Source organism: Myotis davidii, unplaced genomic scaffold (assembly GCF_000327345.1).
Source record: "Myotis davidii unplaced genomic scaffold, ASM32734v1 scaffold72, whole genome shotgun sequence".
Classification (NCBI taxonomy): Eukaryota; Metazoa; Chordata; class Mammalia; order Chiroptera; family Vespertilionidae; genus Myotis; species Myotis davidii.
Genome location: NW_006284618.1, coordinates 3,784,673 through 3,800,279, shown reverse-complemented (window position 1 = coordinate 3,800,279; position 15,607 = coordinate 3,784,673). Strand labels below are relative to the sequence as shown.

Genomic DNA, 15,607 nt, shown 5'->3' with positions numbered 1-15,607 from the left:
TATTTTATTGATTTTTTACAGAGAGGAAGGGAGAGAGATAGAGAGTTAGAAACATGGGCGGGGGGGGGGGGGGGGGGGGGGCGGGCGGGGCCGCCGCCTGCCTAGGTTCTGCTGGACACCAACCCGGGCCCACAGCGTCCCTCCCTCTTCCCGAGTCTGCTCCGAACACCAGTGCCTGCTCCCGCCTCTGCTCCCGCCTCTGCTCCTGCCTCTGCTCCTGCGTAGCCGGCTCTGGGAGGCCTTCGTGGTGGGCTGTGCACACTGTGCGGACAGAGCGAATTCTAGTGGCAGCGCCCGGGCCCTGAGGAGAGCACAGAGACAATGGGGTACCTGTTCGTGGCGCACGGGGCTGCAGGAGATGCGTCCGTGGCCTTGACCGCTGTAGGGGTCTTGTGAAGCGTAGCCGTGGCCTTTCTAGCACCAGGGGCGCATGTTATTGCCTGTGCCCTGACCGATTCAACCGCCCTGGCTCCAGGCCGTCTTCTAAGCATGTCCTTGCTCTGCAGACTAAACACCTAAGGGTGTGGTGACGGGCCAGCCAGGGCTCTGGATGTGCGTGGGAAGGCATGCCTTGTGTTTCTTAGTGAGGAGCTGGCAGCACAGCCGTTGTTCCTTCTTCATTCTACAAGGAGGGTGGAAAGTGCACCCTGTGAATAAGGATGCTTTTGAACGGTCGTTCTTGGGGGTGAGTGAGACCCCCGAGGGGAAGCATAGAACCTTCGGCCAAGGTGCTGGGTGGACGCAGGACTCAACGCCGCCTCCCCTGCTGCTGCATCTCCAGGGCCCCAGGGCCCTGCACGAGCCTAGGGCCCCCCGGAGACTTCCAGAACGAACACCCACGTGCAGGTGGCCTCTGGGCTTGCTGCCTTTGCGTCCCTCCCCTGCCCACCCCCCTCAGTGCTGCTAGGACGGCATTTCTGGGTTCCACACGTCGCAGTGCCCTTCGCTGGGCCACCTCCCCGAGCCTCAGCCCTAGGTCACCCCTGCACCCTGCCCCTCTCTGCAGAAGCACCGGCCGTTTCCTGAGCCTGCTGCCTGGGGGTGGCCCACGGCTGCCCGTCTGCGCTTCTGCCCTGGTCCCTGCGAGGAGGGATAGGACCTGACCCCTGGCTGGGTAACACCCCGGCCCACCGTGTCCCTTCCTACTCGGAGCTTGTCCGGTGGGTGCCCTGGCCGGGCGCCCCTCCCCTCTGCGTCCCCCTGCCAAGGGAACACGTGGGACCTGTCATTGGGGACCGCCTTCGCCACACCTGGGCAGCCCAGCCTCATACGAATGGGTGAGAACCAAAGTCAGCTACACACGCGGAGCCGGGTCCCGCTCCGAGCCCACCGCCACTCCCTCTGAATTCCTCCGCTGCCTGCGGCACAGGCTCTGTTGCTGCTGAGATTAATCCCCAAAGAGCCCCTCGTTCCTCTGCAGAGAAATTAAAGCTCGCCGGTTCCTTCCCCTGTCCTTCTGACAGCTCTGTCAGAGCGATGTGCCTCCTGCACGCGTGATCCCCGTCCGACGGCGGGACCGTTCACCAGGAGATTGAGGCTGCGCTCTCTTCCGGTGGGTGGGTCTCAGACGTTACCTAAAATTATGGAACAGACCTCGGGCTCTCCAGCAAGCCCAGAGGCCGCACGGGTGGGCCTGGGTCAGAGCACCCGCCCCGTTAGATTCGTCATTTTTCCCAGAAATCAAGTCAACAAGACGGACGGGAGCGTCCATCCGCGGGCCGGCCTGGGGCACCTGCCCCGGGTGAGGAACAGGCTTGTTTTCAACCTGGCGCAGCTTCTCTCCTCCTCCTGGGTGCCGGTGAGGGCTCGCAGGAGGCTTCTGGAAGTTTCTGTCGGGATGCATGGGAGTTCCTGCGGGCAGAAGAGGGGCAGTGTCTGCACGCAGGGACTGCTGGGACGTTAGCACACATCTGACCACCCCTGGTATTTAGCGTGATCTGCTCTGAAACCACTGGCGAAGGGTACCGTCTCTGCCGTGTGACCGAAGCCGCCAGGAAGGCTGGTTGGATGTGTGACATCACCTTGCGGTGGCTGCCTGGCAGGATGGAGGCACGCTGTCTTGCATGTGTTGGTAACACTGTCAACTCAAATACGACCTTCTCCCTTTCTGGTGTTTGGATCACGGGGTTGTGTTGCGGCGGGAACTTGGTCCCGTACTTGGCGTGGGGTTGGTTGCCTCTGATCACAGCGCCCTGGCCAGGAGCTGGCGTGTCTGTAAGGAGAGCGGAGCCAGCAGGACCCCCAACGCAGGGCCCGCGGACATGGAGTCCGCAGGGGTGGGGACGGCAAAGGGCCTGGACGGGACCTTCCGCTCGATCCCGACTCCCTTTCCTGGCGTCACCCTGTATGAGGTGTGACACCCACACTCCCTCCCGCCCACCCTCTCGGCATTTGTAGGCCCTCTATCTCTATCTCTATCTCTATCTCTATCTCTATCTCTATCTCATATTGTTCTGAAACCGTTAACACCTGTTCAGAAGCCAGTTATTCCGCTTTGAGCAGAATGACAATTATTTGAATGGTAGCGGCGTTAATGGATAATTATTCACATTCATACCAGGACATTCACAGTTTAATCATTTCTCTGAAGGCTTCCTTAAGTTCGAGCTCAAAGTCTTCGGCATAATTCTTTTGTTAAATAAGTTTCGGGCACTCTAATTACGGGGAAGGTGAGCAGGAAGGCGCCAGGTGCGGCTTGCGGAGGTTGCACCTCCCCTCACCTGAGAGCCTCACCAGGCGACAGTGGCAGCTTTGCACGGCAGGGGTTCATTTCCCTCGGCTAGTGGTCCAGTCCTTCTGCAAGATGAGTCTTCGAGATGAGCCCCAAGACCCTGCTCCGTGAGCCCAGATCAGACAGAGCCTCCGGGCGCTCCTCATCCTGAGCTCGGGGCCCCACACGGCCTGGAGATCCCCAGGGCCACCCGAATTGTCGAGGACCCCGAAGAGCTCTGGGTCATGAGGGCTGTATCTCCCTACATGTACCATGCTAGAAAATAAACGGGAGATGTTTTTGTCTTTATTTTAAAGCAACACTCTACTATAAACAGTTATTTATAGCAAAGTAACTATTTTCCAAGACTAAACACATGTGAGGACAGTGTGACATTATCTTACATTTTTGCCAGCCTCGTGGATGCCTGCGCTTGGATGTGCGTGGCCCCTACGGGGCGAAGCGCTTTCACAGGCCCGCGCATGGCACCCTCCTGCCTGTCCCCCATCCGACCAGGAGACTGGTGGGCGGGAACACGTGGCGGGGAGACTGCCCGGGTGTGAACTTCGTGGCCAGTGCTGAGGGATGATGCGCAGAGGGAACCTGCCTGAGGCCGCGCCTTCCCGAGGGATGCATGCTTTCTTTTTTTTTTGCTCACGGCTGCCCCGTTGTTCCAGCACCATTTGTTGAAAGACCATCCTTTTGCACTAAATGGCCTTTGCTCCTGGATTTGTGTGGGTCTGTTTCTGTTCTGTTCCACTGAGCTCAGTATCTGTTCTTTCACCAGTGCACACGGTCGTGATCTCTGTTGCTTTGTAGAGAGATTCCCTTTTCACACATTGGAGAGCCTGGCATTCCATTCCTGGAACAAAATCCACTTAATTTTGCTGTCTTATTCATATATATATATGTGTGTGTGTGTGTGTGTGTGTGTGTGTGTGTGTGTGTGTGTGTGTAGATAGACAGATAGATAATGTTGGGTTTGATTTGCCAGTACTTTGTTGAGAATTTTTACATCTGTGCCCATGGGAGATATTAATCTGTACCTGGTTTCTGTCTTTTTCTGGTTTTGATATTGGAGTCACTGTAGCCTCTTAAAATGCCTTGGGACGTGCATCCTCTTCTGTTTTCAGGAAAAGATAATGCTAAATGGATGTTTCTTCTTCTTTAAATGTTTGATAAAACTTTACTGGTGACGTTATCTGGCCCTAGTGATTTCAGATTTGAAACTGTGAATTTGAGTCCTTGGTAGTTGCAGAACTATTCAGTTATCTGTTTCATGTTGGATGAGTTTTGGTAGTTTGTAGTGTTTGGTACATTGGTCTATTTCATTTATGTTGTTGAATATTATGCATACTTATTTGTAGGAATCCTTTATTATCCATTTAATGTCGGTGAGGTCAGTAGTGACATATTTGTTCTTTATCTTTATTAGGCTTGCTAGAGATTTATCAATGTTATTGATCTTTTCAAAGAACCCCATGTTGGCTTCACATATTTCACTCTTACTGTTCTTCTGGTTTCAGTTTCATTGATTCTGCCATTACCTTTATTTACTTCCTTCTTCTCAATTTGGTTTTATTTTGCTCTTTTTTTTTTTTGGTTCTTAAGTTGGAAGCTCAAATTATTCATGTCTTTTCTCAAATATGCATTTAATGCTATACCTTTCCCTCTACCATGGCTCTGGTTGTGTCCATACATTGTGAAATGCTGGTTCTCAGTTTTCATCCAGCTCCGTGGACGGTTTTATTGCCCTAAGGCTTCCTCTGTGACCCGTGGATCACTTAGCAGTGGCTTATCTACTATCCAAATGTCGAGAGATTTTATCTTTTTTATCAATGTCCCGTCTAATTTCATTATCATGAGAGAATATAACTTGTATGGTTTCAGTTACTTTAAATTCGTTGAAGTTTGTTTTATAGCCCAGAATATGGTATGTCATGGTCAGCGTTCCGTGCGCATTTGGAAAGAACATATATTCTGTTGTTCCTGGGAGGAGGGCTCGATAAATGCCAGTTAGAACCAGGTGGTTGGCAGTGCTTTCTTACTTCTACATCCTTGATTTCCTGTCAGCTACTTCTGTCAGTTACCGAGAGAGAAGTATTGAAGTCTCCAAGTATAATTATGGATTTGTCTAATTCTCCTTCCAGCTTTTGTCCATTTTTACTTTATGTATTTGAAATTCTGTTGTTAGGTACACAAAACTTTGCAGTTGATATGTCATCTTTGTGGGCGGTTTCTTTCATCACTATGGATTATTCCTTTTTATAAATATTTTTTTATTGATTTCAGAGAGGGAGAGAGAGATCGCAACATCAATGATGAGAGAGAATCATTGATCAGCTGCCTCCTGTGTGCCCCCTAGTGGGATTGATCCTGCAGTCCTTCCATGTGCCCTTGATCAGAATCAAACCCAGGACCCTTCAGTCTGCAGGCCAACGCTCTATCCACTGAGCCAAACTGGCTAGGGCTATGTATTATTCCTTTTTACCCTGGAAATTTTCTTTGCTCTTAACTCTACTTTGTCTGATATTAACTTTTTAAGATTATTGTTTAAATGGTATATTTTTATCCATTCTTTTACTTTTAACCCACCTATGTCTATTATTTGAAAGTTTTTTTAGATGCACATACTTGGGTTCTTTTTTAATTCATTGATATTTTCATTGGTGTAATTAGACCATTTACATTTAATGTAATTACTTATATGCTTGAATTTAGGTATAAACATAATAACATTTATTTCATTTTATTATTTATCTTATTATATTTTATTTTTATTATTAGGTAACATTTCATTTGTTTTCTGTCTTTTTCCTGGTTTTCATTTCTTTTCCCCCTTTCTATCCTTCTGTGGGCTATTTTAACACATTTTTCGTATTTTATTTTAATTTACCTGTTAGTTTTTTACTATAGTTATCTCTTTTTATGGTTTTTCTAGTGGTTGCTCTAGGTATTACATACTGATTTTTACAGTCTAATTGGAATCAATATTTTACCACCTTATAGTAGAATGTAGAAACCTTTCCACCATAAAGATCCTTTAACCACCACCCCCCCTTGCTGTTATAGTGGCATATATTTTACATCTATACACACTGAAAAAATAAAAATCTTATCTGATAATGTCATGGTTTTGCTTTCAATCATCATACATATTTCAAAGATTGCAAGAGGAGATTCCATTTCATTTGTTCTGCCTTTATTTCTAACTAGAGGCCTGTGCACGAATTCCTGCACGGGTGGGGTCCCTTAGCCTGGCAAGCAATTGGGGCCATCTTGCCCAATCCTGATTGGGGCCTGCCGGCCGGGGGGAGGAACCACGGGAGGTTGGCCGGCCACTGGAGGTTGGCTGTGGGAGCTCACTGACCACCAGGGGGCAGCTCCTGCATTGAGCATCTGCCCTCTGGTGGTCAGTGCATGTCATAGTGACCAGTTGACTGGTACTAAAGGTCACTTAGGCTTTTATATATATAGATGTTCCAAGCTTCCCTCCAGTATCATTTCCCTTCTCACTTTAGCAATTCCTTTAGCTCAGATCTGCTTAGAAATACATTATCTTTGTTTTTATCTAAAAATGTCATTATTCTAACTTCATTCTTGAAGGATTTTTTCAACTGGACATAGAATTCTGAGTTGCTAGATTTTCCTCCTAGCACTTTGAAGTTCTTTTTCACTTCCTCTGGCTTCCATGGCTTCTAACGAGAATTCTGCTGTCGTTCAAATCATTGTTCCCCTAAAAAGAGTGCAGCATTTTTCTCTGGTTGTTTCAGGTATTTTTCTTTGTGTTTAGATTTCAACAGCTTGATCTGGATATATCTAGGATAGGATTTCTTTGGGTGAGCCCTGTTTGCGTTTGCTAGGCTTCTTACATCTATAGTTGTATACCTCTAGCCAACTTTGGAAGTTTTTTACTATTTTTTTTTCTACATCACACTCAGTTTCCTCTTCTTTGGAACTCTAATAATTTAAATGTTAGACCTTTTGGCTTTGGCCCACATGTCCTCAGGCTCATTGGGAGGGTTTTTGTTTGTTTTTAACATTTGCTTCTGTGTATTTAGATCGGATCATTCCTGTTGACTTGTCTTCAGTTTCATTGACTCTCTCCTCTGGCATCTCCATTCTGCTATTAAGCCCATGCAATGACGTTCTAACATTGTAGTGTTGTATTTTTCAGTGCTAAAATTTCCATTTGATTCTTCTTTATAACTATGTTTCTTTGACATGCTGTGTCTTTGTTTGTTTGTTTGTTTGTTTGTTTGTTTGTTTTAGGGGTCTCTTCCCTTCTCGCAGCATTTCTCTTCCAGATCCTTTAAAGTGGTCAGATGATGTCATCATGCTGTGCACTTTAATAGCCTGCAGTCTTATTTGTCAGTTGTGCCTCAAAAACCTGGGGCAAACATTGTCAGGTGATTCCAGCTTCTGTGTCATCTCAGTCTTGGTATTGGTTGGTTCTCTTTTCCCAGGTGAGTAGAGGTTTCCTGTCTGCCTGGGCCCCTGGCTGGCACCTCTGGCCTCTCCTGCCCGGCCTCTCATGTGTGGTGTCCGCAGGCCTCTCTCATCAGAGCCAGGCTAGGCTGGGTCAGCCCAAATGTGTGAGTGCAGGCTGCCCGACGTCCACTCCCACACGTGGCACGAAGAGAGCTCACATGAACGGTGGTGTCCACGATACAGGACAAGGTCTCTCCATGGCCAGCGTTGGGAAACTGCGTCACCACCTCCTGGCTGATGATGCACAATCCAGACAGAGAACGAACTTAGGAAACAACGTTTGCAGGGCTGGGTGGTCACAGAGGGTGTGTTGTAAGTAGGCGCCCAAACCATATGAAAATGGCCACGTCGTCTGGGTCAGGGTGCTCTTGACCCCACAGCTCACGCATGAAGCCGGACCCCAGAACAGGCCACAGAAGGACGAGGAGGAGAGGATGAAGGAAGGAACTTCACTTGACACAGCCCGGAGTTCCCGGCCTGCTCTCTGGGGGACCCTGTGGGAGAGAAAAGAATCCTATTTCGCGGTGTCCCTTTGGCCACCGAAGGATTTATATGGTCTCCTCGAGCTCAGGAAAATACCTGTGTGTGAGTTTTTGTGAGCAGCTTTTATCCACTATGGAAGGATATTTAACAGCCGAACGTGTTGTCCCGCCCTCCAGAGCGGGCTCAGCCGCAGCATCTGCTTCTGCACAGGTTGGCGTTCACGGCACCGACGCGGAGAGCCGCCTAAACTGATCAGTGCATTTGCTCCCTGCAGGGGGAATTGAGTTTCGAGTTACATTTCTAAAAAGATGTGCTCAATTGCTGAGTGTTACCTTCTTTGAGCTTTTTTTCCTAAAACATTGCCTGGTGTGGACAGGGTGAGATTGACAGCGAAGGTGGAAATGTTGGGGAAACTCTGTGCTCTGATGTGGCTGCGGCATTGTTTTATGATGCCACGCTTTTCCCTGGGAAGGAAGGCGCTCGTGACGTGGCGGGGATGCATCGGGGCTGGCGCTCTGAGGACGCTGGAGAGCAGCCTGGACTGCTCGGTGCTGCCCTGGGCTTCTTATTTCTTTTTAACCCTCACCCAAGGAGGTTATGTTTAGAGTGAGGAAGGGAGCAAGAAGGAGAGGGGGGAAAAAAACCCCAACATTGATTGGTTACCTTGACCAGGGATCGAACCCTCAACCGAGGTATGGGCCCTGACTGTGAATCGGACCCGCAGCCTTTTGGTGCCGGGATGATGCTCCAGCACTGAGCCACCGGGCCGGGGCCGGGCTGCAGCGGACCTGGCACACACACCTCTCCTCCCGTTTCAGCAGGTTCTGGAAGTTTCGGGCTGTTCTGGGAAACCTGGGTGCACCCTCTCCCCGAGTCAGATGCACAACCAGAAGCCGGCCGCCCTGTGCCCGGAGGCAGGGGCCACGTCCTCCGCCCTGCCCAGGGCTGCCCCAGAACCTCTCCTCCGCAGGTTACCATGGCCGGGCTGCCTCCGCCTCGTCCTCCATGTTTGTCAAGTCAGGGCGACAACAGCCCCCACAGTCACAGGGATGAGCAGTTGGTTTCAAACCCCCTTCTGAAGAAGTCCCAGTAAACAGGGCCGTTGCCTAAGGAAAGGCGCACAGCCGCCGGCCCTCCACACGGCCTGTGCTAATGAACCCCAAGCTGTTAACGTGGTTTCTTCAGTTAAATTGATTCATGAATTTTGAAGAGAACATTATCTAATGAATTTTCTTTGAATAGAAAGCAATTAAAAGGACAAATCAGTCTGATTAACCCCAAAGTCACCCTCCTGCCACAAATGGTGTACAGTTTGAAATTATATCATAAGAAACTGGAGCACACTTGCTATCTTTTGCCCTCGCCTAATCCGTGTAAATTAATGAACAACAAAGTTAATTTCTTTGATGACCCTTTTCTCGTATCACCTGGATTATGCTGATGTTTAATTTGCTTAATGTTATAATAAAGACCAAACACTTTTTTTTTTTTCCCGGTGAGGTGATTATCCTTCCCTTCATTTAAGAAGTGATTTTTATTATTTAACGTACGTGTAAGGGTGTGTTTTCTTTTAGAACGAAATTGCACTTTGCCAGCTTGGCACAGAGTGTAATTAGTGCCGTCACGGGCACGGTTGGGACACCATTCCTCCCAGCGAATCCTCCCCTTGGTTGGTGCCATGGGGACCTCCTGCCACACAGGGCTCAGTGCCCCACCGCAGGGATGCAGCTCCCCCTGTGTCCAGCCCTCCGAGCCGTGTCCAGTCCTCCCAGCCATGCCCAGCCCTCCGAGCCGGCATCCCCAGCAGAAAGACAATAGGCATCATCCAGACTGGCCTTCTCAGCCCCGGGCTTCCTCCTGCAAACCCTGCACCAGAGACACTCTCACACAGTGGTTCTCAACCTTGGCTGCACATTAGAATCACCTGGGAATCTTTTTAAAATCCTGATTTTCCGGAGGAATGAGGCCCAGAAATCGGGATTTTAAAAGGATTCCCAGGTGATTCTGCCATGCAGCCAAGGTTGAAAACAACTGCTCTAACACCAGGGGTCGGGGGAGAGCGCTCTCGTGTTCACCTGTTCGTCCTCAGCACGTGGGGAGCGCTGCGTTAAAGCCAGAATGACGTTCTTCCATCTGCAGCCCTGCTCACTGCAGATCCTGTAGCAAGGTCGCTGCCGACCGGGGTCTGCGGTTTGGCATTGAGTCAGCTCGCTGCCGAATGTGGGCGCGGGCATGACCGCCCAGCCGGGCCGGGCTCCTCTTTCCCCCTGGGTCTTGGCTGAAGTGGGAAGTGAACCAGCAGCGCGAAGGATTTCTCAAGGTCGGTGGGCAGGCGGGGCCTCTGTGCGTAGGAGCTGGACCGCGTGCTGATTTATACAGGCCCGTGGGCCGAGAGAGCATCAGGCCGCTCTGTGCCCGCCTCACGCAGGTTCCCTGTGCAGGAGCCGTGGAGGCCGTGTTTCAGTGGAGCGAAGCGCCTCTGTTTGTGTCGATGCCTTTCTGCCTGGGACTGGCAGCTGTGTGTATCAGAGCTGTGGGAGCCGATGGTCCAGATAACGTCACTCTGCATCCCTTCCAGACTCATTCACCGGACGGGTGTTATGGAAGCTGCTGAAGGCCGTGAAATTCGGAGAAGTGGTTTCTTACCAGCAATTAGCGGCCCTGGCCGGCAACCCCAAGGCCGCGCGGGCGGTGGGCGGAGCCATGCGAAGCAATCCTGTAAGTCGGGGTGACCTCGGAGACGGAGTTGGCGGGTGGGCCTGGGCACCACTCTGGGGCCGTGGCATTTGATGTGAGCATGTTTCCCAGGCAGCCTGTGCTGCAGCGGGGGGACAGGAAGCTTTTGTGATGGGGACCTTGGACGAGATGTGGGTTGGGACCCCCTGTTTGGGGGGAGGTGGTGAAGGAGCATCCCGCCCACCTCTCAAAGCCCCTTCCTTGGTGTGTTAGACCCACGGGAGCCCTGCCACGGGAGCACACGGGGACGGGGCCTGGAGAAGGGGCGAGCAGGCATCCCTTCATTCATTCAGCAGCGGGGCATCCTGGGTGCCAGTGTAGCCACCTCTCCCGGGAGCCGGTTCCAGCAGGAGGCAAAGCAGAGTGAAAGGCGCCTCCAGTTCCTCACATTCTAGAAGGTTCATGTGCCGGGTCCAGCTCCCCAGGGCATCTCTGTTAGGAGGTCCAGCCCTCCTGGGCCTGACCACCAGGGCTGGCTAAGCTCTGACCTGGGCTCCTGGCTGGACCTGGGCGTGGCTGCCCCGAGTTCCCTCATGGCCTGTCCCTCCGGTGTGCCTGACGGCGGGTTTGGCCGAGGGCAAGGCTCACAGACACGGGAAGCCGTCTTCTCAGAGGATGGGGCCGCGGTGCCGGTGGCTGTGCCTGCCGTGCCCAGAAGGACGGAGGGCACCTCTGGTTCCCATCAGGTCACACATGGGCCAGAGGCTGTCCAGTCGCAGGAAGGGGAGAGGCCGTGACGTGGGCCTGGGGGTGGGCAGGATGGGCTCCCCGCCTGCCTGATGGCTCAGCCCTCCGGAGACCCTGCTCGACCGTGTGAGGCCCTGGAAGGTGCCCCCCCTCCTCGCCTCTGCAGGACCACATGACACGCTGTCCCATCGGCAGCGGCTTCTCCCTGCCGCCACGGGGACGTCCCTGATACAACGGAAGAATGCCATCCGATCGGGCAGAGCGAATAGCATCCCTGAGTCGCGGGATGGGAAATTACTGAATCAGACCCACTTTCTGAAAAGCTGTGTGGCTTTGCTGTCTATTTTCAAAACGATTTTCCTCCCTGCTCACAGGGGACAGGCCGGCGTCTGCATGCCACGGCTGGCTGCACCCTCCGCTGGCTCGTGGCCGCCCCGGGGCAGAGCCGGCGTCAGGGAGGTGGCAATTACATAGCCTCTCACACAAAACGGCCTTGGTGATCTTTGAGAAGCATCTCCTGGCGGTTCGCAGGGGGTGGCACTGTCTTAATGTGCATCCACTCTGCACGAGGTCTCGCCACGTGAAAGTGCCGAGTCTTCCGGAGCAGCGTGTCGTGGGTGATGCACCGTGTCCCCCTCCCATGTCTCCCGTGTCTCAGTGTCCGGAGCTCTCGGTGACAAGGACGCTGGGTGCACCGCTCTCTGTCATTGCTGGTGCGGCCTATCAGAGGGTACGTCCCGCCACACAGAGGGCCGCATGTCTATGGAGCCTACGGCATGATTCCGAGTTAAGTTTGGGAATATGGTGGCTGCGTTTGCCAGTAAAGCTTCAGTGCATCTTCCCTTTGGGAGGTCCCTATCCTCTGCTGGGTTGTGACTGGTTCGATGTTGCTCTAGATCAGTGGTTCTCAACCTTCTGGCCCTTTAAATACAGTTCCTCATGTTGTGACCCAACCATAACATTATTTTCGTTGCTACTTCATAACTGTAATGTTGCTACCGTTATGAATAGTCATGTAAATACCTGATATGCAGGATGGTCTTAGGCGACCCCTGTGAAAGGGTCGTTTGACCGCCAAAGGGGTCGCGACCCACAGGTTGAGAACCGCTGCTCTAGATAAAAAGGCCCCCGGACCTTGTGGTGTTGTGGTGAGAGGAACATCAGAAGCTAACGGGGTTTTGGCGCCGCTTCCTGCGTCCCTGCAGACAGGGCCCTCTGCGGGATGCTCCCTTCCCTATCCCCACCCTGTTCAGGCCAGGTTCCGGCTGCCCGGGCCCCATGGTGAGCTGCTCTCTCCCGTCTCCCTCCCTGATGCCGGGTGGGTGCCCCAGGTTCTCCCTCCCTGATGCCGGGTGGGTGCCAGGTGCGCGGGCCCCATGGTGAGCTGCTCTCTCCCGTCTCCCTCCCTGATGCCGGGTGGGTGCCCCAGGTTCTCCCTCCCTGATGCCGGGTGGGTGCCCCAGGTGCGCACAGGCACGCGGCGCCCACACCCAGCTGTGGAAACAGCTCTCTAACCGACGGATACAAATGAGGAGCCCTCACCTGCCTCTGCGGCGGGGACGCCGTGGCGCTCCAGCGATCGCGCTCGTGGCAATATCCAGGAACATTTATTGTCGTGCAACCAGCGCAACGCCTGCCTCCTGCTATTAATCTCCATGACTGTCTCTCTGCAAGTATGGCCTCAGCCGCTGAAATTTATAAAGTAGGATCCACGGGGCCTAAGACTCCGAGGTGTTGACCTCCCACCGCGTGCCCAGGTCAAGCCGGTGGAGACTCCGGACCTGGCAGGAGCCTGCGGTGTCCACGAGCCTCCCATTGGGCACCTCACCCACCTGACAAAAAGGCTGCCTGGGTGCCAGCAGCTATAGGACCTGAGCGGGGCCACCAGCTAAGGCACAGGCATGTCCGTGTACGTGGCTGGTGGCCCTTCAGCGTGACGGGAGCTGGACAGTCCTCACAGGGTTTCTGTAAAGTGATGAAGACCTCCTTAGAATGGGCCGGGGGACCCAAGAGGTGACTGAGTTCCATGGGAGAAAGAGGTGCTGGCCGGGTCTGGACATGCCTGGTGTGGACGTCCTGCGTGACTGTGTCCCTCCCGTGGTGCTGACAGCAGGCTCCGCCTGCACAGACAGCGTATCGTGGAGACTGGCTCCCTGGACACGCCTGTGTTCAGGCTGAAGGAGCAGCTGAGCGCTCCAGGGGGAGGTGGCCATGGGCTGGGAGTGTGGGAAGCTTGCGGGAGCGCGGACACATTTGGCGTCACTGCCCTTCCTTGCCAGGGGAAGGCCTGCTTTTTGCTGGGTGGGAGTTTCATCCTATCCTAGACACTTGGGTTTTTCCAGAGTCTTCCTGGAGGCACTCGCTAGCCTGGGGAAGCCGGTGTGGCAGCCTCCAGAAGGCTCTCCCCGCCCCAGCGCGGAGGCCGGCCCGTTCCCTGGTAGATCGGACTGAAGAGGCCTGCCCCCTCCCCCGCAAAGCACCACGCTCACCCACAGACGGAATTTGCTTAATGCAGTTCAAAGGCAATCGATACGGCGCACGGAGTCTCCCACCTTCTTCTAAACAAAACGCCTTCCAAGGAGTTAGTTTATTCACAGATTGCCACGAGCGTTAATGACCCCGAGCCGTGCTCTGCCAGTCACCCAGACGCTGCTGATAAAGATTTAGCATCATGTTCTAAGTGTCAGGGCTGTCAGTGGGGCTGAACCATTTGACCAGAAGAAAAAAACGCACAGGGAGCTATTGATTACAGCTTCTCGGTGTCACTTGTTCACCAGGATTTAGGTATTGATGAGGCCGCGAGTGAAAACAAGCCCTTCCCCTGTGGGCTGCTGCCCGCAGAACAAAGGCGAAGCTGGAGAAAATATCAGCCGGCCCCGAATCAGAGGGATTCCCTATTGATTGAAAGGCCCCTTCGTGTTGTTTTTGTTGGAGACAAATCTCTGGGTTTGGAAGTTTTATAGCATTTGAGGAAGCGCCCATGTAAGTGATGGATTCGCGCGTTGGATGAATTAGATTTCACAGCGTGAAGGTTCCAGGGCAGCTGCCATGTTAGGAGCTGCTTGGTTATTGATAAAAATTACGTCTTACGCAGCACAGTCGTCGAAGGAGGAGGCATGGAGGGTCCGGCTCCTTTGCAGTGTCCTTAGGGCCCCAGTACGTCCTAGCAGGTTTCGTTATTCTAACGGCGTGAAACCTGCCACCAGCATTAACGGGAGCGGGAGCAGCGTCCCATCGCCGGGGCCGCTCGCCAGTTCCTGTCACTGCAGGCACGACACAGCCTGGCCATCGCTTCATTATGACCGACTGTCCTCGCATCGGCCGTCCTGTTAGCCGGGCTCCTGTTACTCACTCTGATAACCGCATAGCTTGCTGGGGCGGGGGAGGCGAACCAGGGCCACATGGGAGACCCCTCAGGTGAGAGACTTGAACCGGAGCCTAAAAGTTGGCAAAACCAAACTGAATGAGACGCCCGCCTTTCCCAGTCAGAAACTTGAGTTGCATGTGATCGGCCCACGCCCCCCCGGCAGTTGTCCAGGCGGCCGGGGCCCTGGATGAGAACCCGCAGTCCGAGTGGCTGCTCCAGGCTTCGCCGGCTGCTCCCTCCAGGAGGCGGGAATGTGGGCCGTGTGCGGGGCTGGGCCACGCTGCTGCTTCTCACGCTGTGAAACGCTCCGACAGGAAATCCCAGGCCGAGGCTGCACGTGTTACCATGGCAACCCGAACTTCTCGTGGGAATGGGACTCCTTCTCGGTGCGGGGAATGGCCGGTCCCCCAGGCCCGGTGAGGGGTGTGAGGGTCGGACTCCACCCTGCGGGACAGGATCCTTTGCCCCTAAACAGCCGTGTGCATGAGCTCGGGCGAGGGACTGAATTCGACCGGAGAGTGACAGCCGGCCTGGCGTGTTGGAGCTCAGGGTGGCACGTGAGCCGCTGTGGGCACAGAGCACACTCTCCCATGGCCTCTGAGACTGCGTCCAGGATGGGGACCAGGCCCATGCGGCCGGCCCAGGGCCAGGGGCAGCTCGGGGCCCACAGAGCCCACACTCGGGCAGGTGGGCTTGTGCAGCGAGCTGAGGTGGACCGGTGCCCAGCGGTGCCCTGGGCTCCATGCTCTGTGAAGGGTCTCCAAGGATGCCGAGGCAGGAAGGGTCTCCCCAGGGAGCAGAGGTGCCCGATTCCGTGAGAGGAGATCCAGTGGGGGCTCAGCCGCTTCCTAGACACTCAGCTGCCAGCGGCTGGCCGTCGTGTCCGGTTCGCCAACTTCGGAGGTGGAGCGTGGAGGTCGGGGTGCAGACCTCCCTGCTGAGCTGCAGCCGAGGAGGGTGAGCGGTGGTCAGGACCTGGAGCCCGAGAGCCCTCCCCTTCAGGGTCTGGCAGGGCCCACCCTGTGTGCTCACGGAGGAGCACGTGGCGATCAGAGTGCGAGGCTCCCCCGTGCCAGGGAGCCATGCTGTCCTGCTCGGGGGTGGCCTCCGCACAGGGCACAGGAGGGCAGGGT

At 53.9% G+C, this 15,607-nt stretch overlaps 1 protein-coding gene across 1 annotated transcript in view; it reads left to right on the top strand.

Moving 5' to 3' along the window:
- MGMT (O-6-methylguanine-DNA methyltransferase) overlaps positions 1 to 15,607 on the top strand; it is a 157,283-nt gene that overhangs the window by 140,804 nt on the left and 872 nt on the right. The window contains exon 4 of the mRNA XM_006754931.2: positions 10,263 to 10,402. Coding sequence (XP_006754994.1) covers positions 10,263 to 10,402 — 140 coding nt within the window. The remainder of the gene's footprint in view (positions 1 to 10,262; positions 10,403 to 15,607) is intronic.